At 41.1% G+C, this 22,012-nt stretch overlaps 1 protein-coding gene across 1 annotated transcript in view; it reads right to left on the reverse strand.

The window, feature by feature from the left end:
* The window catches only part of il1rapl1a (interleukin 1 receptor accessory protein-like 1a), a 90,454-nt gene that overhangs the window by 11,242 nt on the left and 57,200 nt on the right, over window positions 1-22,012 (reverse strand). The window contains exon 6 of the mRNA XM_035677071.1: window positions 3,747-3,879. Coding sequence (XP_035532964.1) covers window positions 3,747-3,879 — 133 coding nt within the window. The remainder of the gene's footprint in view (window positions 1-3,746; window positions 3,880-22,012) is intronic.

The following is a 22,012-nucleotide window of genomic DNA, read 5'->3' on the forward strand; positions in this document are numbered from 1 at the left end:
TGTATGTATGTGTGTGTGTGTTTGTGTGTGTGTGTGTGTTTGTGTGTGAGAGAGAGAGCATGTGTATGTATCATGTACTGTATGTGTGAATAACGGCTATGTGTTGAGAAGGAGGAGTGGGATGAGGAAAGAGGAGAGTGAGTGTGAGTGTGTCTTTGAGTGTGTAGGGGGATAATGACTCTGTAAAGCATCTCTCTTCTCTCTCGCCTTCAAACCGATAAACTCCACATAAGGACAGCTTGTTGGGGAGATTTGGCATCAGTAATTGAACGTGTATCATGGGCTTTGCGCGGAGAGGCAGCGCTGATGATATTTGTAGTTTCAGCTGAGTTTGTTGTGCAGTGAGGTGGGGGCTGGGGCGATGGGAGAAGGAGGCACGGGAATAATTCATGTCTCTCCAGGGAGTGGTGGGTACTTTGAAGCCTCCAGTTTCATATTATCACACTATATGAGCCAACACAGCTCGGTGGAACACAACCTGATGCATAATGATCAACACTGTTCAACCTGAGCCTCAAATAGAGATGATGAGGGGCTAAAGTTAGAGCAGCTGGATAGCGCAGATGAGAACTGACTGACAGCTCACACACACACACACGCACACAGCTGTGTGACAATACCTGTAAAGCTGCATCTACTGCAAGATATTGGTGAATCAGATTAAATAAGGGTCAGATTTGTACAATTCATTGTAAAAGTCCAAATAAAATCCTCAACTTTTCTGTTGGGTGATTGAGTTTATCAATATAGAGTTAGCAGAATGAGTAAATCACAAATGTGTTCTCAAACTATGGCTGCAGGCACATTTTCTTTTCAATATTATCTCCCTTCCTCATTAGCAAAACCTCTGTGTTTGCTCATTTCCAACGTATTCATTCCTTTTATACATTCAATTCAATGTACACCTGCAAAACACCAACTGAATTGGATCAATAATGTATCGATCACCCTCTTCATTATGCTGAGCCAGATTTGTTTAGCTAATTTATTAATCTCTGCACGCTATGCTAATGTCCAGTCATCCATGCTATGATAACAACAATAGCCCTGTCCCGGTGGCGTAAATGAGAATTTATGGGCTTGGGTTACCATAGAAATGAACTCCTCCAAATCAATAGGCTCAGAGTTGGGTAAATAAATGCCTGCAGAAACTCTGAGCCCAAGGTATGAGTGTTCGTCTCTATGCTCAAGTTTGGCTGCCGATGCATTAGTAATAAAGCTAAAAGTGTGTGGGTGCCTGCCTGAAGAAGAGAGGTAACCCATAGTAACATGCCCACTGTATCATCTGAAAGGGAGACATGGCTGCAGGGTAAGCACAGATTTGTTCATGTGTAGTTTCTCCCATCCTTTCTCTCCATTGCTCTTTGCCCGGTCCATATCTCTGGCCGACTTTATGGAGGCAAAACCGAGGCACTGGCTCGATGCGAAAAAGCTTACGGTAGCAGCATCAGCAACAAAGAGTGGATGATCAAATACATTATTGATCCGCTGCATGAAATATTGGTATGAATTATTGAAAAGATAACCCCATAGCCAGTGAGTGGGGGAATCCTGGTGTGAGGGAGTAATGGAGGAAGAGGGAGAGAGAGAAAAAGACAGACAGGAGAGCTGTGTTGGTGGTTAAAATGAGATTTGCTTCTGTTGTATGTTCATATCAGTGCACAAGCACACTCACTATCACAGATGTGTCTTTTTTACTTTCCTCCTCAGTGAGTTTTACCATATTTTTTTTACTCTTTCCACTCCTTCCCTGTCTGCTCCCTCTCTCTTTCTCTACCTCTCCCTCTCTTCCCCTGCAACCACTCCTCCTCAGTTCCCCGTGGCCCATCTGCATGGTGCTATAGGTGGGTGCAGCGAGGGAGATATCGACAGTGGCGGCGGTGTGAAAAATGGCGGTTGTTAACCATCTGACAGGGCTGTCTCCCCAGAGCTGCAGCCTCTCCAAACAGCTCTAATGGGAAACATGCACATGGACCAGGGAATGGACTTGTTTAAATGTGTTAGACCACTAGGGGGGAATCACATGGAAATGGGCTTATTTTAAATGTCTCAGAAAGTAAGGCTTTTTGGGCAAATTGTACAACGTTACCGAGAAAGTAAATAGAAAGAAAAGGCAACTTAAATTCTTTTTAAAGAGGTGTTCAACGTTCAGCACATATGTCCTTGGTGCAAAATGTTAGAAAACACATACATGTATATGGACAGAAAGCAGACATGGACGTGCAAATGGATATTCTGTCCTGCAGCTGATGAACAGAAATTGCTACAATGCTTGCTATGGAAATAAATGGTTAGACAAGCGAAAAAAAAAAAAACATGGTTCCCATGTAAAAACTTGCAGTAAGTGGAGACAGAGACATTCTTTCTAATAATGTGCCCTATACAATAATACTGACATGAATTCCAAGATTTCTCCTCCCTTTTCCTTGCAAGAGAAAAAACTGCAGTAGCTTTGACTGTTTTGATCGAAACATAATGCCAATTAAGTGTCACTGAAACTAAAATTGAGCCATGACAGATCAGTGAAGATAGTTCATAAAAGGCAAGAGTTTAAAGGACAGTACTTACATAACAACTGCATAAGCTACCAGTTTCAACTAATTTCAGTATGAAAACATTTTGCAGAGACTTGAAACTTGGTTGCGTCAGATAATCCATCACACACAATTCAGCACCTGGATTGTTTTCATTGTTTTTCAGGGACTGGTTCCTGCTTTGTTGATGGACACAAGGACGATTGTACGTACCTGATTTGAGTCAGCAGCAGAACAACAAACTTTTCAATCCAAGAAACAACAAAACAGCACAGTTTTCTTTTCTCATTGTACAGATTTGCTGTTTTTTTTGGTCTTGACTTTTGTCTTGACTTTTCAACAGCATATCTGGTAAACGCAACGCAATAATCCACATGAAACTGCTGCACAATACAGCACACTGGCACCAATATGGCAACATGTTGTGATGATACAGCATGTAGCCATATTGAAGCAACAATGTTCAAAATTCAAAGTTTGCTAAGATATATTTGTCAAAGCTTTATATTGTACCAATATACATGTTGTTGTTGTTGTTGTTGTTGTGTGTGTGTGTGTGTGTTAGTATTAAAAATATCCTGTACTCATTGTTTTGTGAAGATGAGAGCACTGTATAATGCAGTTAATACATAAGTTAATCCTGTAGTTGAAATATGATTTCCCCATTTTAGTCGTGTGTCCTATTCACTCACACATACAATATGTTGTGATATATAATTGATGATTATCTTGCTTTGTATGTGATGTATACAATTCTTTGTATGTGATGTATACAAATCTATACAATTCTTTGTATGTGATGTATACAATTCAATTGTTACTGTGCACAGTGTAGCGTATAATAGGTTTCCTGTTTCCCCTTGCTTGCTAATGCATTTTGACAGTACAATAATGTAAGTTAAACAAAAAACAAATGTGATAAAATGATTGAATAAAGATTTAAAACATGCTCAACGTCCCTGCATGATGTTCACACCATTGGAAAAAAAAAAGGAAAAAGAAGAAGGAACCTGCAGCTGCTTGTAAGGCAGCAAATAAATCTCTGGAAAATGGTTGCTTTAGTGTATGCAATTTGAAGTTAATGGGCTAAACCATGCAAAACCTTTTGTATCATCCTTTATTATTTTCCATTGAATTTATCTACATAGGCTATTAATTCCTCATTACTACCACATCCAGTGAAATGATTTCAACTTCTGCAGTGTTTCTTACTTGATGTCGCTTTCCTGGACTCTCTCTTCGTCCAAGTCCTCTATAAACTTCTCTCCCTTCATCCAGTAGATGAGTGGGCTGACGTCGCCACTGTAGCCGAAAAACGCCCGGCAAGTCAGGTTCAAAGCACTTCCTGCAAAGACAAGAGATGACACACTTGTCACACTTGAATGTCCTGCTGGCTTGTTAAAAAGGAACTTGTTTCATGCGCACAGTCCAAAAAATATTGTACTATTACCAATACCATTATCATTTCTGTGCCTTCAAAGTCAACATCAACAGAAACACTTGTTGTTGTTATGTGTGCAAGCACAATTCTGTGTCATTTGTGCATCATACACATGTACTGTAAGCTAGTACACCCTCTTGCCTGCACTCAGACATACAGACACGCACATATACGTGCACAAAATTATTTTCAAAAGTGGTTGCGTGAGAGAACATGTAAGCTGGACACTCAAGAAACTTTGTTGGAATGTACAGATGATTGAAAGAGACAGCCTTTCCTTTAACACAGAGTCAAGGGGAAAATGTTTTTGTGTGTGAGGAAATGTTTTTATGTGCTAATGCCAATAGCACACACATTCAGTATACTGATCTGAACGCAAGTAAATAGTAATGAACACATGAGGGCACTCAAGAGCTTCCCTAAAACCTCCCTCGAGACTGAGAGAAAAGAAGGCAAAAGAAAGTGAGAGGAGACTGACTCTAATATTATTTTATTTAGAGCTGCTGCTGGGTATGACGGAGGGTCACGAGTCAACAACTGCAGCTTGCTGAGAGTTGATATGTGGAAGAAGAAGTAATTGTCACTGAGGAGCCAATAGGGCCTTTTGTTTTGTGAATTGATGGATTATCTCTCTGGTTCAACAGAGAGGGCAAGTATTCAGAAGGAAGAACACGGTGATACTTCATGCACCATTAAAAACAAGTCTTCTTTTAAATCCATTCAGATAACACTGGTAGTTATTGTGCAATTTTAGAAGGATTGGAGATTCAAAATCAGGGGTAAAAAGAGGAAAATGCAATCCTAATATCACATGTAGCACTGGTATGAACTGATTAGAGATGGCATAAAGAAGCCCCTTTTTACCTCATGCAAGACCTCCAGTGCCCATTAACTGTGCATGTATTAGGCTGGTGAACATAAAGAAAGAGCACTGTTGGCATATACTATGCACATGTTTATTTTGCATTCCTCTGAAGTGGCATTCGCAAAAGGCCTGGGGTGCAGCAATCACATGCTGCTGCCTCTCAGTGAACCACAAAGCAACATGTGAACAACACACAGATGAGGGGGGCTCATCTGATTGCAGCTGTATGCAAACTGTATGGTGGAGGGAACGCTCCTCTTGGGAGAGCCAATGCTGAGTCTGGCTTCGAGGCATGTCATTTGGGAAGCACTGGGAGAAAGGCATGAAGGGGATAGGGGTGAAGGCGATGCTTTTCCCTGTTTTCACAGCAGGATTTATGAGCAGGAGTGCAAGGTAAACTGTACTGGTATGGGGCGTGTATTCATTAATCCTGCTTAGCATGTGACAGCACCATGGACAGCTCCCCACAGTCTAGTGCAGGGAATGGAAGGCAAACTATGGTACTTAACTACAGCTTCAAAAATAATTATGTTTGTCAAATCCTCTCTGATACAGTCAAAACAAAGTAGTCATTGCAACTGCTCTAGTGGATATTTCACTGAGGTTTGCATTTTTATTGGACCTTTTGATCCATCGCACTCCACTCACATTTCTGCACCTTTTTCTCAGATGCCCTAGTCCTGACCATTGGCACACGTGTCTTCACAGCAAAACAGGGAAGGTTATTTTTGAAAGACTGTTTGTGTTTGAACTAAGGCCATGTATCCTCTGTGCGCCTCCTGCCCACAACCCAAACCCAGCTTCAAAAGATTTCAGTAGGTCACTCTCGGCACAAGGAAAGTTTTAAGGCATGCAGGGAAGGAGGATGGGAGGACAACCAGGAATGAACTGATAGTGCTGTCTGTGAGGAGCAGTGGCTGACATTTCCAAAGTTCAACAGCCACTCTCAGCTTGGTATTTGTGCACAGCCGGGCTCTACAAAGGCTACACGCTGTACCTACAAAATAGGAACCTCCTGCGTGTGATTACACACATGCACACACACCCACACACAGATTTCGGTGCAGCAGTGCTTTCCTGTACAGCCACACTTAATAATTTGTGGAGAAAAGTTGCAAAGTAACCATACTGTGCAAATTACATATTGTACAACTGTGGATCTCTGTGCCCGAGACAGATGCAGCACTTCCCTTTTCTCCCGTTTATAAATCTCCCCCGTGCTGTTAGTTTATCCCACAGATCAATTACAAACTAGGAATGTCATGCTGCCGGCAGCCGCTGCCTGGAGAGGAAGTCTCCACTGAGCTCCCTGGGAATCTCAGGAAATTGTTGAAGGCCTCATGCTGTCTCATTCTAATCCAAGTGCAGCACTCCCCCAAACTCCCTCAAACGCTCTCACAGCCACCTTTGTTACTTCTTCCTTCATTACAAACACCAGTGGGTAGTGACAAACCTGCAATATCACCATCACATTTAAGGATGCAGTATGGTAGCTGGACATTGTGTTGTAAGACAGTGGTGATTCTGTAATTTTTGCTCCCCCAGCGTTGTTTTCTATTTCAGATTAGCCCTTGCCATGTGAATAGGTGTCTCTTTCTCTTGTCCTGCCCACTCTTCCCATTAATTTTGTATTGAGATGGTGTCATACATAAAAATAGCTTTTCTAGACTCAATGGAACTTTCTATTGTAACACACAATCTTAATCAGCAGACAGCTCAAATTTCCATTTCTCTGAGCACTTTAAGCACTTCTTGTCCATGTTGGCTTAAAAGTGGAATCTGAAAGTTTATTCTTGAGAAGAAAGAAGGAAAAATAAGGAGGAATATATTTGAGAAAAAAAAAACAATCTCAAAATTATTATTTTTAAAATATAACATCCATTGACTATTTACAAAACAAAGAACGTGTGCCATTCAAGATGGTTTGTCAATAGATTTGCAGATGACGGCAAACTCTGTTGAAAAAGATTTCTTTGTTGCTGTATTGTGGTCGGTCATAGGGATAAATTGGCAGCACAGCTGACTGCTACATCGTACCTAGGTCTATTAACAGATCCATGGTCACATCACGTCCTGCCTACATTAAACGTACATTCACCTCCCTTGAGCCCTTTTTTCATTTCCATAACATTACAATGTATTTTAAATGTTAAAATAATATATAATAATATATTCTCTCTAATTTAATCTCAATGTTTCACATACAGCATGTGACTACAGCTGCAGTTTAAAGAAAAACACAGACAAATATTCGCCAGGCATAGAGAGAGGATGGTTTAATATTAAGCTGGCATGACTCTGTCATTAGCCTCTGAGCCAGCAAACTACTATGATGTTGAAGTTTGAGCAGATGGTAGGAAGACTATTAACCAGGAATGGAACAATGAGGTGAATGATTTGCACACTATCGAGTTACGGAGGAGGAGGAGCAGCTTTTTAAATCCCTCTGTTCTCTCCTGCTGTCAAACCCCACAGCAGTGTCATTATTATTATGATCTATTATTATTCTCAGAGCAGTTTGTAACCCTTGGTAACTCACAAGATTGGTGTCTGTGTTGACTCTAACTGATCTTGAGGGTGAATTATTACTGAGAAGTTATTGTTTTTAAATGGGTAACGTGCACGGACAGACCTCAGACTGAGCAGACAGTAATCAGTCCTAATGATGGTGCGTGTGTGTAGGTGGAGGGGTTAAGGGTCCGACCATGACCACCTTCAGCGTCATAACGGAGGAAACACATACACTTCTAAAACCTGGGTAATTAAAGACTGGTCCATTTTCAAAGAGGAGTACAGTAAGTTTCAGGTAAAAGCATCACAGCAGGTGGAGAAGACCAAATAAAGATAAATTATGACCTTGGACTCCAGAGAAGCTTTTAAGAGAACAGCATGAAAAAACAAGAACAAATAATGTTCCAGCAAAACCTTTTACAGGCAAGTTTCACATTTCTATGATAACTTGTATTGGCAGCTGCAATTAGTTACAGGTCATGTTTTTAAAATGTAAAATTATATTAAAATATTGTTTAATTTCCTTGCTTCTCTAAAATAATTTGGATTTAGATATTAAAAGGTCACACTGTTTAGTAACAAAGCCACAGTCACTGTCACGTTATTTAATGTGCAACAAGTGCAAGTGCTCGCACACACTGCCTCCAAAAGTAATTTACCCAGATAAGCAGTGTATGTAACTATTAATATACAGACTATTTTGAACATTTTCAGTGTAGGAGACATTGAAACCAACACTGATAAGATGTTTTTGTTACTGTTGAAATTCAAAATATGATAACTTTTGAAAACATCTATTTTAGGGCTGCAACTAACAATCATTTTCATTATCAATTAATCTATGTATTACTGTCTAGATTAATCAATTAATCATTGGGTCTAAATGTCCATTGACATTTCCAACGTGATGTCTTTAAGTAGTTTCTTTTGTCTGTTTAGCAGTCTCAAACCCAAAGATATTCAGTCTACTATCACATAAGACAAAGAAAAGCATCAAATCGTCACATTTAAGAAACTGGAACATGGTCATTTTTGGCACATTTGCTTGAAAAATTACTCTATCACTTGATTATCACATTTTTGTGCATGATGTTTTTACTATGATAATCCTGAAGTAAATATGTATATAGTGATACCCCTACTTACAATAGAAAGTACATCAGCTCAACAAATGTTGACACAGCATGCCTTTAATACACTGTTAACAAAACAAGTTGAAGCAAATAAGACTTAAGGTGCCAACAATATTGGTTTACATCTACATTTACTTGCCCTTGTCTCTGAGGATTATACCAGTCTTTTGGTAAAAACTCAATAATTCAAGTCCATCGCTGTGTCATTTTTTGAATTTCACAAATAAATGTGCCATTACAAGACTTGGCAAGATTTGGTGTGAAAAATATCCCCCGCTGACTGAATGTGCGCCTGTACAAGCTCACAAGAGCATGATTAAGTGTTTTCATGAGTGTGTGTTTCTTTATATGTGCAAATCTTTGTGTGTTGTTTCTGCCTTCATGCATGAGTGGGTGTGGAACAAATCCATGTAATCTGAGTGATTGACATACTCCCCCCGGCTGAGAGTTGGTCACAGCGCCTGATGGAAATGAGATTTAAGATCCACCCATTCTTTTATTTCTGCCCAGCGTCTCTTAGAGTCTTATAGACTTCCACACAGACTGACTATGACTCAAACTCAAGCCAAAGATGAATACTTGGTGGAGGACAGTATAATTTGAAAGGTGAAAATGTACAGAGTGCCAAAGTCCCATCCCCTTTGTAGCCTCTGTATCCCTAACCTCCACAACACCATTTTCTCAAAGAAGGTTTCTTTTATTGGTCTGTCTGAGACACTAAAACTGGAGTTACTATTTGCTAAGACAAATGGGTACTACTGTACTGGCACAGTATTTCAACAAAGGATTTGCTTTGTAAGCATTTAGCAAAATAAGTCACACAAGAACCGTCAGAGAGTCATGGGATCTGTAGTTTTTTATGCTAAAAAAAAAACAAAAAACAACAAAACAAACAAAAAAAATCACTTATTAAACATTTTGAGAAATAAGCTTATTTGCTGTGTTTGCTGTCTGCATGGTAAATGTGAAGCTACACGAAAGGGAATACACAAATAATAATACACAAATAATTAGATATTATTTATGTAACTATTCCTGTAAAGAGCAACTAACAGCAGTCCTTTTGGTTTGGTTTTGCTATTCTTTTAGTTTTAATGGTTCACTGCTTTTCACACAGGAGTTAAATTAGTCTTTAAAGTGGCGAGCTGCCCATTACACTACATTACAATAATTTGGCAGATGCTTATGTCTAAAGTGACTTACAATAACTGAATGAATGTGCTTATTGAATGCACTTACAATAAGTGCATTGATACTAAATAAGGATGTACACAGAAAACTACATCATGTCTTTAAAGAGAAACATAAAAGGAGCCCTTTATTAGAAAATACATTCAGCAATAAAATCTAATAAAACACAAGCAAGCCCTGAAGCGGGGCAGGTCTGTTTATTGCATGGCCAGATGAATGAATGAATAAATGAATGAATGATTGAGAGACCAAGAATAGTGATCGAATTTAGAGAGACTATAAAGTGACACTACACAGGGGCATGAATTTGATTTGCATCAACCCATGGTGCATGTTTAGCTGATTTCACAGTATTTGGGATAATTTGGCTTCACAGAGCTGGCACTCAGACTCAGACAGAGGAATACTTTCCAAGCCAGAGGAGAGGAAAACAAACCTTGCACAGAAAACACTCTGCAGATGCTGTCCAAATTCAGCACAGATGCACAGCACACACAGTGAGATTGACAGATACGTAGACAGAGGGGCAGATGAATGAACAGACAGGCAGAAAAAGAAACAATAAAAATATGCGCATACAAACACGATTATAAATGAACAGACACACACATGCACGTCAATGTCATTTCTGTCTCATCTCTTTCTCCTAGAATCCACTGAATAGACCCCTTGTCTTCCACATGCCACAGCTCGGAGCAGAGTTGGTTTGTGTGTTTATCTCTGTGTATGACTGTGTATGCCACCACCATGTTTTATTTGTGGAATAAGAAACAATCTGAAGTGCTTTTTGAATAAGTCATAGAGTGTGTTTGATGTTTCACAACACACTCTGATCTTCAGTGCAACCCAATGTTCTCTCAGTGCTCTATTTTCAAGGCAGGGCGAAGTCTGGCACAAGAAGCGATACTGAATGTTGGTGTTTTCCTGAAGTGAAGTGCACTTTGCTCATTTGTTTGATTTTCTTTGCCCAGTGCAGGTAGGAGGAGAGGCACCATGAGTTGGGAGTACCATGTAATCCAAGCAAGTTGAGGTGTTGGTATTTTGGTAACAATGGGCTATGACAAATATCTATTAAATTTTCATCAAAATATCACTCATTTTGGAAATCTATCACACGTGTGCTTCCTAATTCCATTTTTGGCTCATACTGTTATTTCAGGTATTATAATTTGTGCCACCAAAATGCAGTACCATTATGTACAATGATGAGTTTGAGTTGCCATGATGAAAGAGAACAAAAACAACCACAAAAATAACCACATCATCCTAGCATGAATGTAAAACATTTGACTGCCTGTTCCCACCAATCTTCTCTCCGTGGACTCTGTGGTAACATGATGTTACCAAGGGAAACGACTGTGTGCATCATCCCACTTTTTCCATATGTTCTTGCAAAAGCACAGCTTCTTTTTAAAAAGCATTCTTAATTGCAGTATGAAAAATAAATGGTCAATGGTGAGAAAAATAATTGGCTTTGCGTTTAATCTTGTCCATTACAGATTTTACAGAAAAAAGGTGTTTGCCAAACTACAAAAAAAGCTTAAAAAAGACATCCACTCATCCTATCTCATTAAGAAATTGATAAACTAAATATACAAATTCTACTATACAAATTATATGTAGTTTCAAAACTACGGTCTCAAGCCGACTCTCACTTTCAACTTTCAAAGTTCATTCTGAGTGTACAGTATGCGCACTGGAGATGTCAAGTATGTCAAGTTTTCACTTGTGCTTGTGTAATTAGATTTTTGGGCCACGATGACTGGCTTCCACTCTGGTTGTGATGTCACAAATTCTTGCCCATATGTGCATGTCTCAAACTCACAGTACAGCAGGCGAATGTGAAAACAGCTTTCTAGTGACAAACTCACAACATACTGTGCATCAATCTGTACAGTCAAGGTCAAACATCCACAGGAAGCGACCATAAGAAACATAAATTATTGAGCTATATTTAAAATAAATAAATACACTACTTGTTATGAGAATATCTAGCATTGTCTTTGGTCTTTGTTTTTGCAACAATTAAACCAACTATTTCTTCACTTGTATTAAATATATAATCTATTTATTTAAATGACTTATTACTCATTTTGAATAATTTAAAATGGAATTACCAACATTTTAGTTGCACATTATTTTTATTCATACACCATCTTTTTTTTTAAAATTTTGGTGTTCCCACTTGCCCATGGATGTAAATGCAGTTGTGCTTCATAATAAAACCATGCCCTTTGCCTCATGAATAAAACATAGCGAATGGGCTCTCACTGTCCTCACATATATAAAATTAAACTTAAAAATTATCTACATTTGATAGCATGTTTGTGTTGCTGTATGTTCACACCTTGCCATTGTGTCTCTACTGGATAATAATCATATTTTTTTCCACTGAAAGAACCCAGTCAGTCTGCTCTCCATTGTGTGAGCCTTTAATTCTCTTATGTCATGAACACGTTGTGCTAGTTGCTGCAATTGAGCAATTATATTAAAATAAAAACAGAATAAAACTGAAATGTAATTTTCTATCCCTTTTTTCTATATTTGACATTCCCTTGATGCCTCTACTTAATGGCAGCCAGTTGGCGTCTATATTGCTTTGGTTGAGACTTGGTTGGGAAACCAAGAGGATGCAAGAATAAGCAAACCTATCAGAGCATGTTGGTGTTGATGTATTGACACAGTAAAAACCTCTGTTCTTTAAATATCAACATATAGCCTAATGAGTTAAGAGTGCAGTTCTTATCTTTAGTTTATCAAATGAGAGACTTTAAGGCGAGAATGGGACACATTTCTCATTCCATATAACCCTTCATGATAAAGAATCAAAACAGGAGTCAATGTACAAGGCTGTCACACAACAAAAGCCTAATTTTATAGCCTTTACAGCCAAGTGACTTTAGTTTTAGAGTTTGGGTATTTTAAGCATTAATTAAAATGGCCAAGCAGAAAGTGCTCCTGTGTGCATATATACTGTATGTGTCTGTGTGTGTGTGTGAGAGAGGGAGAGAGAGAGATAGAGAGAGAGAGAGTGTCTGTGAAGATTTCCTGTGGATATCGCTGCAGGAGAATCTGAAGTCCTGTCAGTCATGATTCTTCCCCCACAAGGTGTGAAACAAGCATAAAAAATGGTGCACATGGTACTGTGTAATCCTTTTTCTGCACACAAGAAGGATAAGAGAGCGACAAGACAAGCAATAAATATACATGTGTAGCTTTGAACAACAAAATCTTACAGCGATATATTTTAAGATATCTTAAGCTTGAGTGGTGCTTTATGGTATATTTAAGATTACTTTCAATAAATGTGTCTGTGTGTGTCTCAGTGTGATTGTTGCTCAATGTAGCAAAAGTGGATGGATCCATCTGTGTGGTTAAAAATGGATGGATCACTCTGGAAAGTGGCAGTCAAGAATGTCCCCGGTGCATGTTGCATGTTATGATAAATACATTTTCTCCATCCTCTCCCGCCACAATCATTGAGTAGCACACTTTCATAATGTAGTGTAGTCTAAACAAGAGAGCGAGATGAATCTGGCGGAGGCAGAAAGTGGTAAAAAAAAATGGAGCACTGAGAAACGACGTCAGACGACAGCTGTAGTCAGCATCAACAACATCCCCTATGTATTTCTTGAAATTCCCCATTGCTAAAAATATCTGATCCCACTTCTTTGTCCAAAACTCATCTCTCCATGTAAGGGGCTCCTTCAGAGAACCGTAACTGGGGAGACTGAGGAGGTGTGTTTTGTTTTCTGCCTGTACCGGGAGTGAGGTGTTGAGCTCAGGAAAGTCCAAATCTGTCTGTCAACAATCCTTTTCTTTAGCCGCCTGCAGGTTACCATGACAACGCCTACTGTGCTGGATAGGAGCAGCTCTGCAGGCTCTGTCAGGACAGAAAATACAATAAAGACAGGTACTGTGCCACATTAGGACCTCTGTGGATTTGCGCCGATGGCAAACAGCAATCAAAGTCGGCTCTAATTGGAGGAGGGCCAAAACAAAATCCTGGGTGCACACAACCAGAAAATGCTTGTTTTATCAAGCAGTTTTAGAACAGCTATACCTGCAAATAAGCCCCATTGTACGGAAAGATGTGGCTTTTGAGGTTCATGGCATAGCAGGGAGCCGGTGTGGAACAATGACGATAGGCTGAACTGATTACTTTTTACCCTGCATTGCGGAGAAGTGCAGGTTGGTGCTAGGTGGGGGAACTGGAGAGGTGAGAAGTACAGTGCAAGAGCAGATTGGAGGATTTGGGCAGAATAAGTGGAAGAATGAGTAAGGGCAATGAGAACATGAAAGAGCTGGGGCCCACTTCCTCCACAACGTCAGCCTCTCTTCTGTTCTAATATCGTCTCCTCTCCAGAGACAAGCCCTTAATTACCATTACAAGCCTGAGAGCTTTTAACAGAGGAGAATCCTGCTTCTTTTCCTCTCGGTCGCTCCTTCTCCCCGTTTGTTCCGTGGCCCCCGATGATCCATCAGGGAAATGTCAGCCTTTAATTACCGGTAAAAATTACGGCCTTTGTGAACAGGTAGTTGGTGCCCTCACTTTCCTCTCCCCCTCCGTCTGCTAATCGTCCCTTTTTGATGACATAATAGGTGCTCTGTCCGAGGCAGCGGAAGACAGAGGCCGATTATACCATGAGAGGCACTGCGGGGGATTATGTGATGATGAACTAAATAAACACTCCATCTTTCTAACAATTTCCCACTGACTGAGGGATCAACGTAGCAACCAACAAGTGCCAGTGCCAAACATCTTATTCAAACCTCAGCCTAGTCCATATCTCAGGTCAGACACTGCACCATGGCAGTAGAAGTAATATTCACCGATGTTGTGAACCCATGGCTTTCTAACTCTTCTACACTTATACTGTAATTCAGATATTTAGAAAATACTGTGTCTTGTTCTCTTACAAAGTGTCTTTGTCGCTCACGTCTTATCATCACTGCAGGCTCCACATCCTCCCTTTCTTTTATGTGTCTTTCACTTTTTACGCCAGAGGACTTAGGGACCACTTTCCCCACTGCTGTGGGTTCACATGAAATCTCCTTTTATGGTCAAAATGAGACCAAAAAGAATGCAATTTTCCCTCACTGACACTGGAAGTCATCCCTCTAAAAACTGCCTTTCAAGTGCATTAAGAAAGCCGGGGCACTGACCAAGGAAATGTTTTGCAAATGAAAATATATGTCAAAACTTGTGATGATGAAAATGAAAAATGAAAGAGAAGAATAGTGTGAACACTGCAGCTAAAAGACAAGCACAGACATGCAGAGCAAAAGCTAGAGGGAGCTGTAATTGGCTTCTGTCCAGGGGGCTGGAGGCCAATTAAATGGTGTCATTTGAACACTTGACGAGGAACATCACTTTAACGAACGACCCGAGAGAGGCTTGACTGCAGGCGCTGACCCACTGACCAGAATACCAACTGAGGCCAGACTAACTCAATCAAAACTAGAGCTTACTTACTAGGATCAGGTCATACCAACCCAGACCATCCACTATTAACCAACATATCTCAGAGGATTTAATCACACCCCATTCACACGGTTGTCTCATCTTACCTCTGTCAGGCCCTCTGTTCCCTAACCACACTATATTTACAATCTGAAATGAGGAACAATGTTGTCTGTGAGGAAATCCGGTTGGGATTTGTGAATGGTATTTTAGGTGGACTTGATGACTTATGAAGACAAGATAGTCAATAATAATTATCAAGGGCCAAATGTAATAGACTATGATGATACAACACCAATACAATTTAAAAACATCAACAGCCCAAGTGAAAGTAGCAGTTGAGTAATATTGGTACAGTTGTTAGAAGTAAGCTTCCCGCTGATGAATCAGTGGGATAAATGCCAAATTGGATAGAAAATGCGGTCAAGGAAAGTCGCTTTCTGTTTAGTAACCACTGCTGAGGTGTTAATGAGACAGGAAAGGCACCTAAACAACACCTGCTGTGGTCACTAGAATACAAACACAAAGCAAGACAATACGTAATTCATAAGTAATAAATCGTGAACTTTGAAACTTATTTTAAAATAATTAAATGCAATGAGAAAGAAATACATTTTAGCTTAGAATTAAACCACTTTATTTGGGTTGGAAACAATGAACAGACCAGTGCTGACCAACCTCAGACGTCCACAGGGTTCATATTCTGTCACCAGCATTTATTTTCAGTTGAACATTCTGTTGCTAGTAGCAACTGCTACTGGCACATCTCCATAGGTTTAACCGACATTTGGCATTTTTGGACCAAACAGTCATGGGGGCTCCCTGAGAGGAATTGGGGGGGGGGGCTTCCCTGAAAACTACATACCTTCGCACCACCAGTATGAATGCTGAGGTGACGTAGGCCGGCCAGAGATTGGTGTAGCAATGTCACTTCTGCGTGCTCAATAAAGCCCGGACTTTATTGTCCGTCCATTTGTCACTGGTTTATTCCATTTGTCAAGGCAACCATTATGAGCTGTTGTTTGCATGGCTAATGTTTTACACAGGTCTTTAGCTGCATTGGCTCATGTGTTCCACCAATCAGTGTAGGCTATACATATGTCTCAACCAATCACAGTACCCTAACTCTCAAAACAGCATTCTAGAACTACATTCTTGCAGTATGGACACATTTTACTTTTATTGATATCCTCAATATTCCTAAAGAAAGAAATGCAAAATATTTAAATTATGTTTTTTTTTTTTAAATTTATGTTAGCTTTACATGGCAGATGGCTCTAAATATAACAGTACCCATCACCCTCAGCTGCTGTTGCTATGGAGACCAAGCTACAACTTTATTGTTAGTCAATTATGTTTCAGCTTGTGGCCATCCTTGGGGTCATCATACGGCAATGAAACCAGTCTAAAGGAAGCTAACTCAAAACAACAAGCGATGGCATAGCTGCTGTGTTATCAGTTTTCTAAAAGTACAGTACAATAAAAGCACAATACAAGTGTACATAACAGAATTGTAAGCTCCGTCACTGGATGTTTCCTACCGAAATGTATACTGGGAATTGTAGTCACACAACATCTGTCCTGATGTTGCTGTGTAGACAGGTTGTTTCAGTGGGAACCTCAGGCATTAATGTATGTAACTGACACTGTGGCGCAGTATATTTCTGAAAGATCATTTATCCCTTCACTACTGCCTGATCATATAGTTTAAATAAATAAATAAGATTGATTAACAATGATTTTATTCAATCACACTTACCAACCATGTCATAGCTGCGGTTTGTGTTTCTGATGGGACTCTGGACATACCTAATTTAAAAACATGAAGATAAATTACACTAATTTGCAGTTTAATAGTGACAAGACTCGCTCACTCCATTTGTATCTAAATGTAATAATTTTATGCACAAATTGTGATTTTTTTTTAAAACCCTCCAGAGCTTTACACATACCCCTGGCTTTACGCTCACATACTGTCTTGAGAATAGCAGATCTAAGGAATTAATGTACTATTCCTCTTTCATCTCCTTTCACCATGGATAAAAACACATATCTTCACATCCTGACGACCCTCTGTCTCTTGTCTTTATCCTCAAGATACTGCATGTCGCCCCTCCACTTTGCAGCTAACCTTTTTGTGGGTTCATCCAGGTATTTCCTCCAAACCAAGGCTTTGGCTTACCTTCCGAACATCACCCCAACCTGCCCCTCCCATCCTTTTTTTTTTATCACCTGCCTCCTCACAGCACATCCCTCCACACACACCCTTTCAGCCCTTCTCCTTTCTGTAACACAAAGGGGTGCCCCCCCCTCACCTCCCACACCTCTGGCTCTTATCGCCACCTCTAGCACTCTGTCTGTCTCTCACCCTCTGGTTTTTTGGAATCCGAACCCTTAAATCGCAACCAAACCAAATCAAACTACTTTCAACTGACAGACACACAGGCCTTGCTACCCTCCCTCCCCATTTCTTTTTCTCTGTTCGTCTCTCCACATATCTCTTAACGCCTCTGCACACCAACCGGACGGCCCGACCGTTGGCAGAAAAAGCAGTAAGCCTGATTTCATTCCTGCCCTGGAAGGCTCACTTAGAGGTTGTCAAATCTGGGAGGACTTTCTACAATAAATCCCAGCCCACTCACGCCACACAAACATAAGCCAACAACAAATCACTAACATGTTCCACCACTACAACACATACAAAACTGCGCAAATCAATCTTCTTTTATTGGAAAAAAAAAAAAAAAATCTCCATGGAAGAGAGTCAGCCCAACATTACTCTTTCATGTTTCCGATAATTTGTGAGTGGCTGCATCTCAACACGGATCACTTGTTTGGCAGCTTACACCATGTGCTCTATATCATAAATTGTCTCACCTTAATAATTGAGTTAAATGTGCACCAAAACTCGATCTTGTACAAGCACATATTTGCCTTGAACGCAACATAAATGTATGAGCCAACACGAACAACGCGACGACTTGACTGGCTGCTGTATATACTATCTAAGTTGGTCTCAGCGAGCAAGCACTGAATGTCATCTGAAATGAATTACCACCTTGCCATATCACTCTGAACTAGAATACCTGGTCTATATCCCTTTACGAATCATATCTAGAGATCCACCATTAAGACGCACATGCTCTGTTGTCACCGCAGAGAATAATCACTCAACACTTCTCTGAGCCCCAATAGACTATAGATAAGACCAGGCCAATTTTCTGTAGTTATGAACAGAGCCTGAGGTCCCCTACTCTCGTCCATGCATCACATATTATGCTCTGCACTTTGTTTGACTTTTCACGAAGCTATGCATACACTATTGCAGCAAAGTACCTTCCTCCATTTGGCTCCATCACCAAGAGACGCCTATTTAAAAAAATAACAAGCTAAAACACGAAAACAGCCCCCAGGTGATAACCCCACACCTAACTAATCTTACTCCATGGCAACAAAGCAAATTCACCTTTATACTTATTTCCAAATGCGAAAATAAGGCAAAACAGAAACACAGGACAGTAGTTCAAGTTTGAAGAAGCATTTATTCTCAGAACGCAAAGATCAGAAATCCACGACTCCTACTCGGTGCTTTCATGCTAGGAGATAGTTGCATGTTAAACAACTCTCAGGACATACAGGCAAAAATAACTTTGATAGCACCACACTGACATGCCAACTGGATGTTATATTCTGCAGCTAGCCTACAGCACACTCATTTCATCATGCAAAAAGTTAACAAGACGTGGCACCTTCATTAGCCTAAGATTCATGTATTGAATCTACCACATGAGCTTGGAAACCAATTTTTTGGACAACTCACCATATGCACTACTACGCTGATAATTGGAAAGGCCTGCTTCTCTCTGCTGTGCCGCCTAAGCTAGCTAAAGCAAAGTTAAACTTTTTGTTGCTATTAGAAAACCAGCACCCAGATTTATTCTTTTTGTCCTCAGGGCCCGACAAAAGCGGAGAAAAAGCTGAAACCTAGCGACTACATGATGGATATTTATTAATTTTGATGCTCTTCCACAAAACCAGGGTCCTGGACAAGGATCTCATAGTTTGTGAATCCATCAAAAGACGGGCAACGCTCTGCTAGCATTTTGGCCCAAGAACTAATACCTAACAATTATACATTATATCACATCTTTCCGATGTACAATTTCATGATAGCGGCAGCTCAGAATCTTTGTCACCCTGTTCGTTCTGAGCCGTCAAAAAAAAGGGAGGAACTCTGATCTGGACCCTATACTCACTATCTAAGGGCGTGCAAGGCATCTTATTTAATCTCATTTGGGGGACAAAGGGAGCGCACATGATTGATGCTGAGCCCTCTTCCCCCCTGCGCATGAAATGGCAAATTATACAGATGCTATAATATTCTATTATATTATACTATCCATTCTCTGCGTCTTCTTGCTACAATCAACACAACTCACACATGCAATACGCAACACTTAATCAACACAGCCTGCCTTCGCCAGGAAATCATCGCAGTAATTAACGTCCTAGCGTGCTCCCTCCATGCTCTTGAATTGCTGAAAGTCATGCCTAAGAAAGCAAGCTCTGCAAAGCTCCCACAGGCTATTTTGCAAAAAAGAAAGAGAATTATCCCCAGGCGAGACGTACTACTCCAGTTCATCTCCCTTCCCACTGGCTTACTTACCAGGCTACCGGATTCAGGGGCGAGCCACCATCAATCAGCCCTGGTCGTTAGTGAATCACCAGCCCTGAACCTTAAAAACAATTTCTGTGTTCCCCAAGCTACCCGCCCCAGTCAGACATCCAGAGTGTCATCCTCAGTCCAAGCCCATTCGGCACATTCATATTTGTTCACACTGTCGCGCTCTATGATTTAATTATCAAAAAAAACCACTGGACAATACAGCCCTTGCCAGGCTGGAACAGCGAACGACAATAAGCACGTCCCCCACCTCCACACGCAGTATGGAAGTGAATAACAGCACACTTTTCTAAGACAAAGACACACCATGTGTGAATTACATAAAATGAGAAAGCAACTCCACTCCCACTCTTTCCACCCCTATCAATAAAACCTACTCTGAACCATTACAACATGACATACAGTAACCGGACACGGCGCTGTCACGAAGTTAAGGCACAAAATATGAGGGAGACAATGGAGCGGGGCATACATTGGTGCGAGATAGGAAGGAGTAAGTAAAAAACAGAATAATTGAAAAAACAGAGGGCCAGAAGAAAGAAGAACTGAATAATGGGGAGGGTAAAGGCCTCCACACACCAACTCGATTAAATCGGGCGAAACCAGGAACCTATCAGTTCATCTTGGGCGGAGGACAACCTAGGTGAATCGAATCGGTTCGGTGTGTCCAACTCCCCCCGTGCGTTCGTCCCAGCTCGGTTTCAGCGTCGGCCTTCATTGTTGCCGATTGCACAATCGTCGAATCAACGCCAGACTGCCAGTGGCCGTCGGCCTCAATGACAATCTGAAGCCTTGGTGATGCTAAAACCTCTGACCAGGGCGGCCAGCACTCATAGTGCTATTGATACTCTAACCACATACAAAAAAATAAACAAAGGACGCCCAGAACACAAGGCCCGCTATAAGCCCCCCTGGATAGAAAGAACTTAAATCACAACATCTCCGCTCCTTTCTACGAGCGAATCAGCTGAGGCACGAGCAAAAACGGAAGGTGACGATGGAGTCTTCAACATACCTAACTGCCCAGTGTTCCTTTGTATTACAGTAGTATTCATTTCTAACGCCATCGTAATGATTTCCCTACCTTCAGCGAAGTAACGTATATACTAACTAAGATCCTGCGTGTAAAACTGACCCACGATACCCCGATCATCTAAACTACATAAAAAACTACACTGCACTACTATCACAATCTCTGAATGAAACAATGGACTGACGACAGCGTGCTCCGTGTTTAACTAAGTCTAGAGTGAAATCCGTCATTTCAGTGTTTCAGCTGTTTTCGTGTGCGTCCTGCGCTCGCCGCACTATTTTTTTTGGCTGAGCAGCCCGACGACAACAAGCGGATGTAGCGCCGGCGCGTGCGAAGCCTTGTAGCCTGATACTGCTAGACGCCTACCAATCAGGAGCTATGGCCACTGCTCCTGCCACGGCGAAATGACTGCGTCAACCCTGATACGCCGGATCGCGCGACGCGCACGCCCGAACATCGATCCAGTCCGGCCGTCGGTTTGGTGACTTATCTCTCACCATCGTCTCGTCTGAACTGCCTCTCCCTTCCTAAGCGGCCCTAGCAGCGCCTCAGACGCCCTGTTGTTGGTTGTGCCTGAGAGAGATACACCAACCGACCGCCGACTGGAGCGTATGTTCTGCGCGTGCGCGATGGTCGTACATACTCATCCCCTTAAAACAGCAGCAGGCGAGCTCTTAATACTGTGTTGTCGCCACAAACAAATGAAAAAGACAAGAAGACGCGAATCACTTTCTATTCATAGACCTAGTAACACAACAGGAGCACGCTGTCGTCAGTCATTGGTTTTCATCAGAGAGTGTTCGATAGTAGTCAAGAAGGACTGTATTATCGTTACTCGCTACGAACTCGGAAAAAATACGGATGGCTAAATCAGATAATACTAATGAGGCACACTGCGTAGATGTATTACTTCGATGCACTCATCGTCTTCCCGGTTTTCCTCGTGCACTCACTGACTCGCCTAGTCAAGGGATTAGCATCTCCACCCAAATCCAGATTGCGGCTACACTATTCTGAGGCCGACGGCCCACTGGCCTGCATTCGACCATGGTCGAATCGGCCAAAATGCAAGGCGCGACGCTGACACCGACCTGACGAACGGCACAGGGACACACCGAACCGATTCGAGTCACCGACCTCGCCCAATGTCCGGTCA

The sequence above is a fragment of the Morone saxatilis genome, unplaced genomic scaffold (genome assembly GCF_004916995.1).
Source record: "Morone saxatilis isolate NCDOM2014 unplaced genomic scaffold, NCSU_SB_2.0 Contig5, whole genome shotgun sequence".
NCBI lineage: Eukaryota > Metazoa > Chordata > Actinopteri > Moronidae > Morone > Morone saxatilis.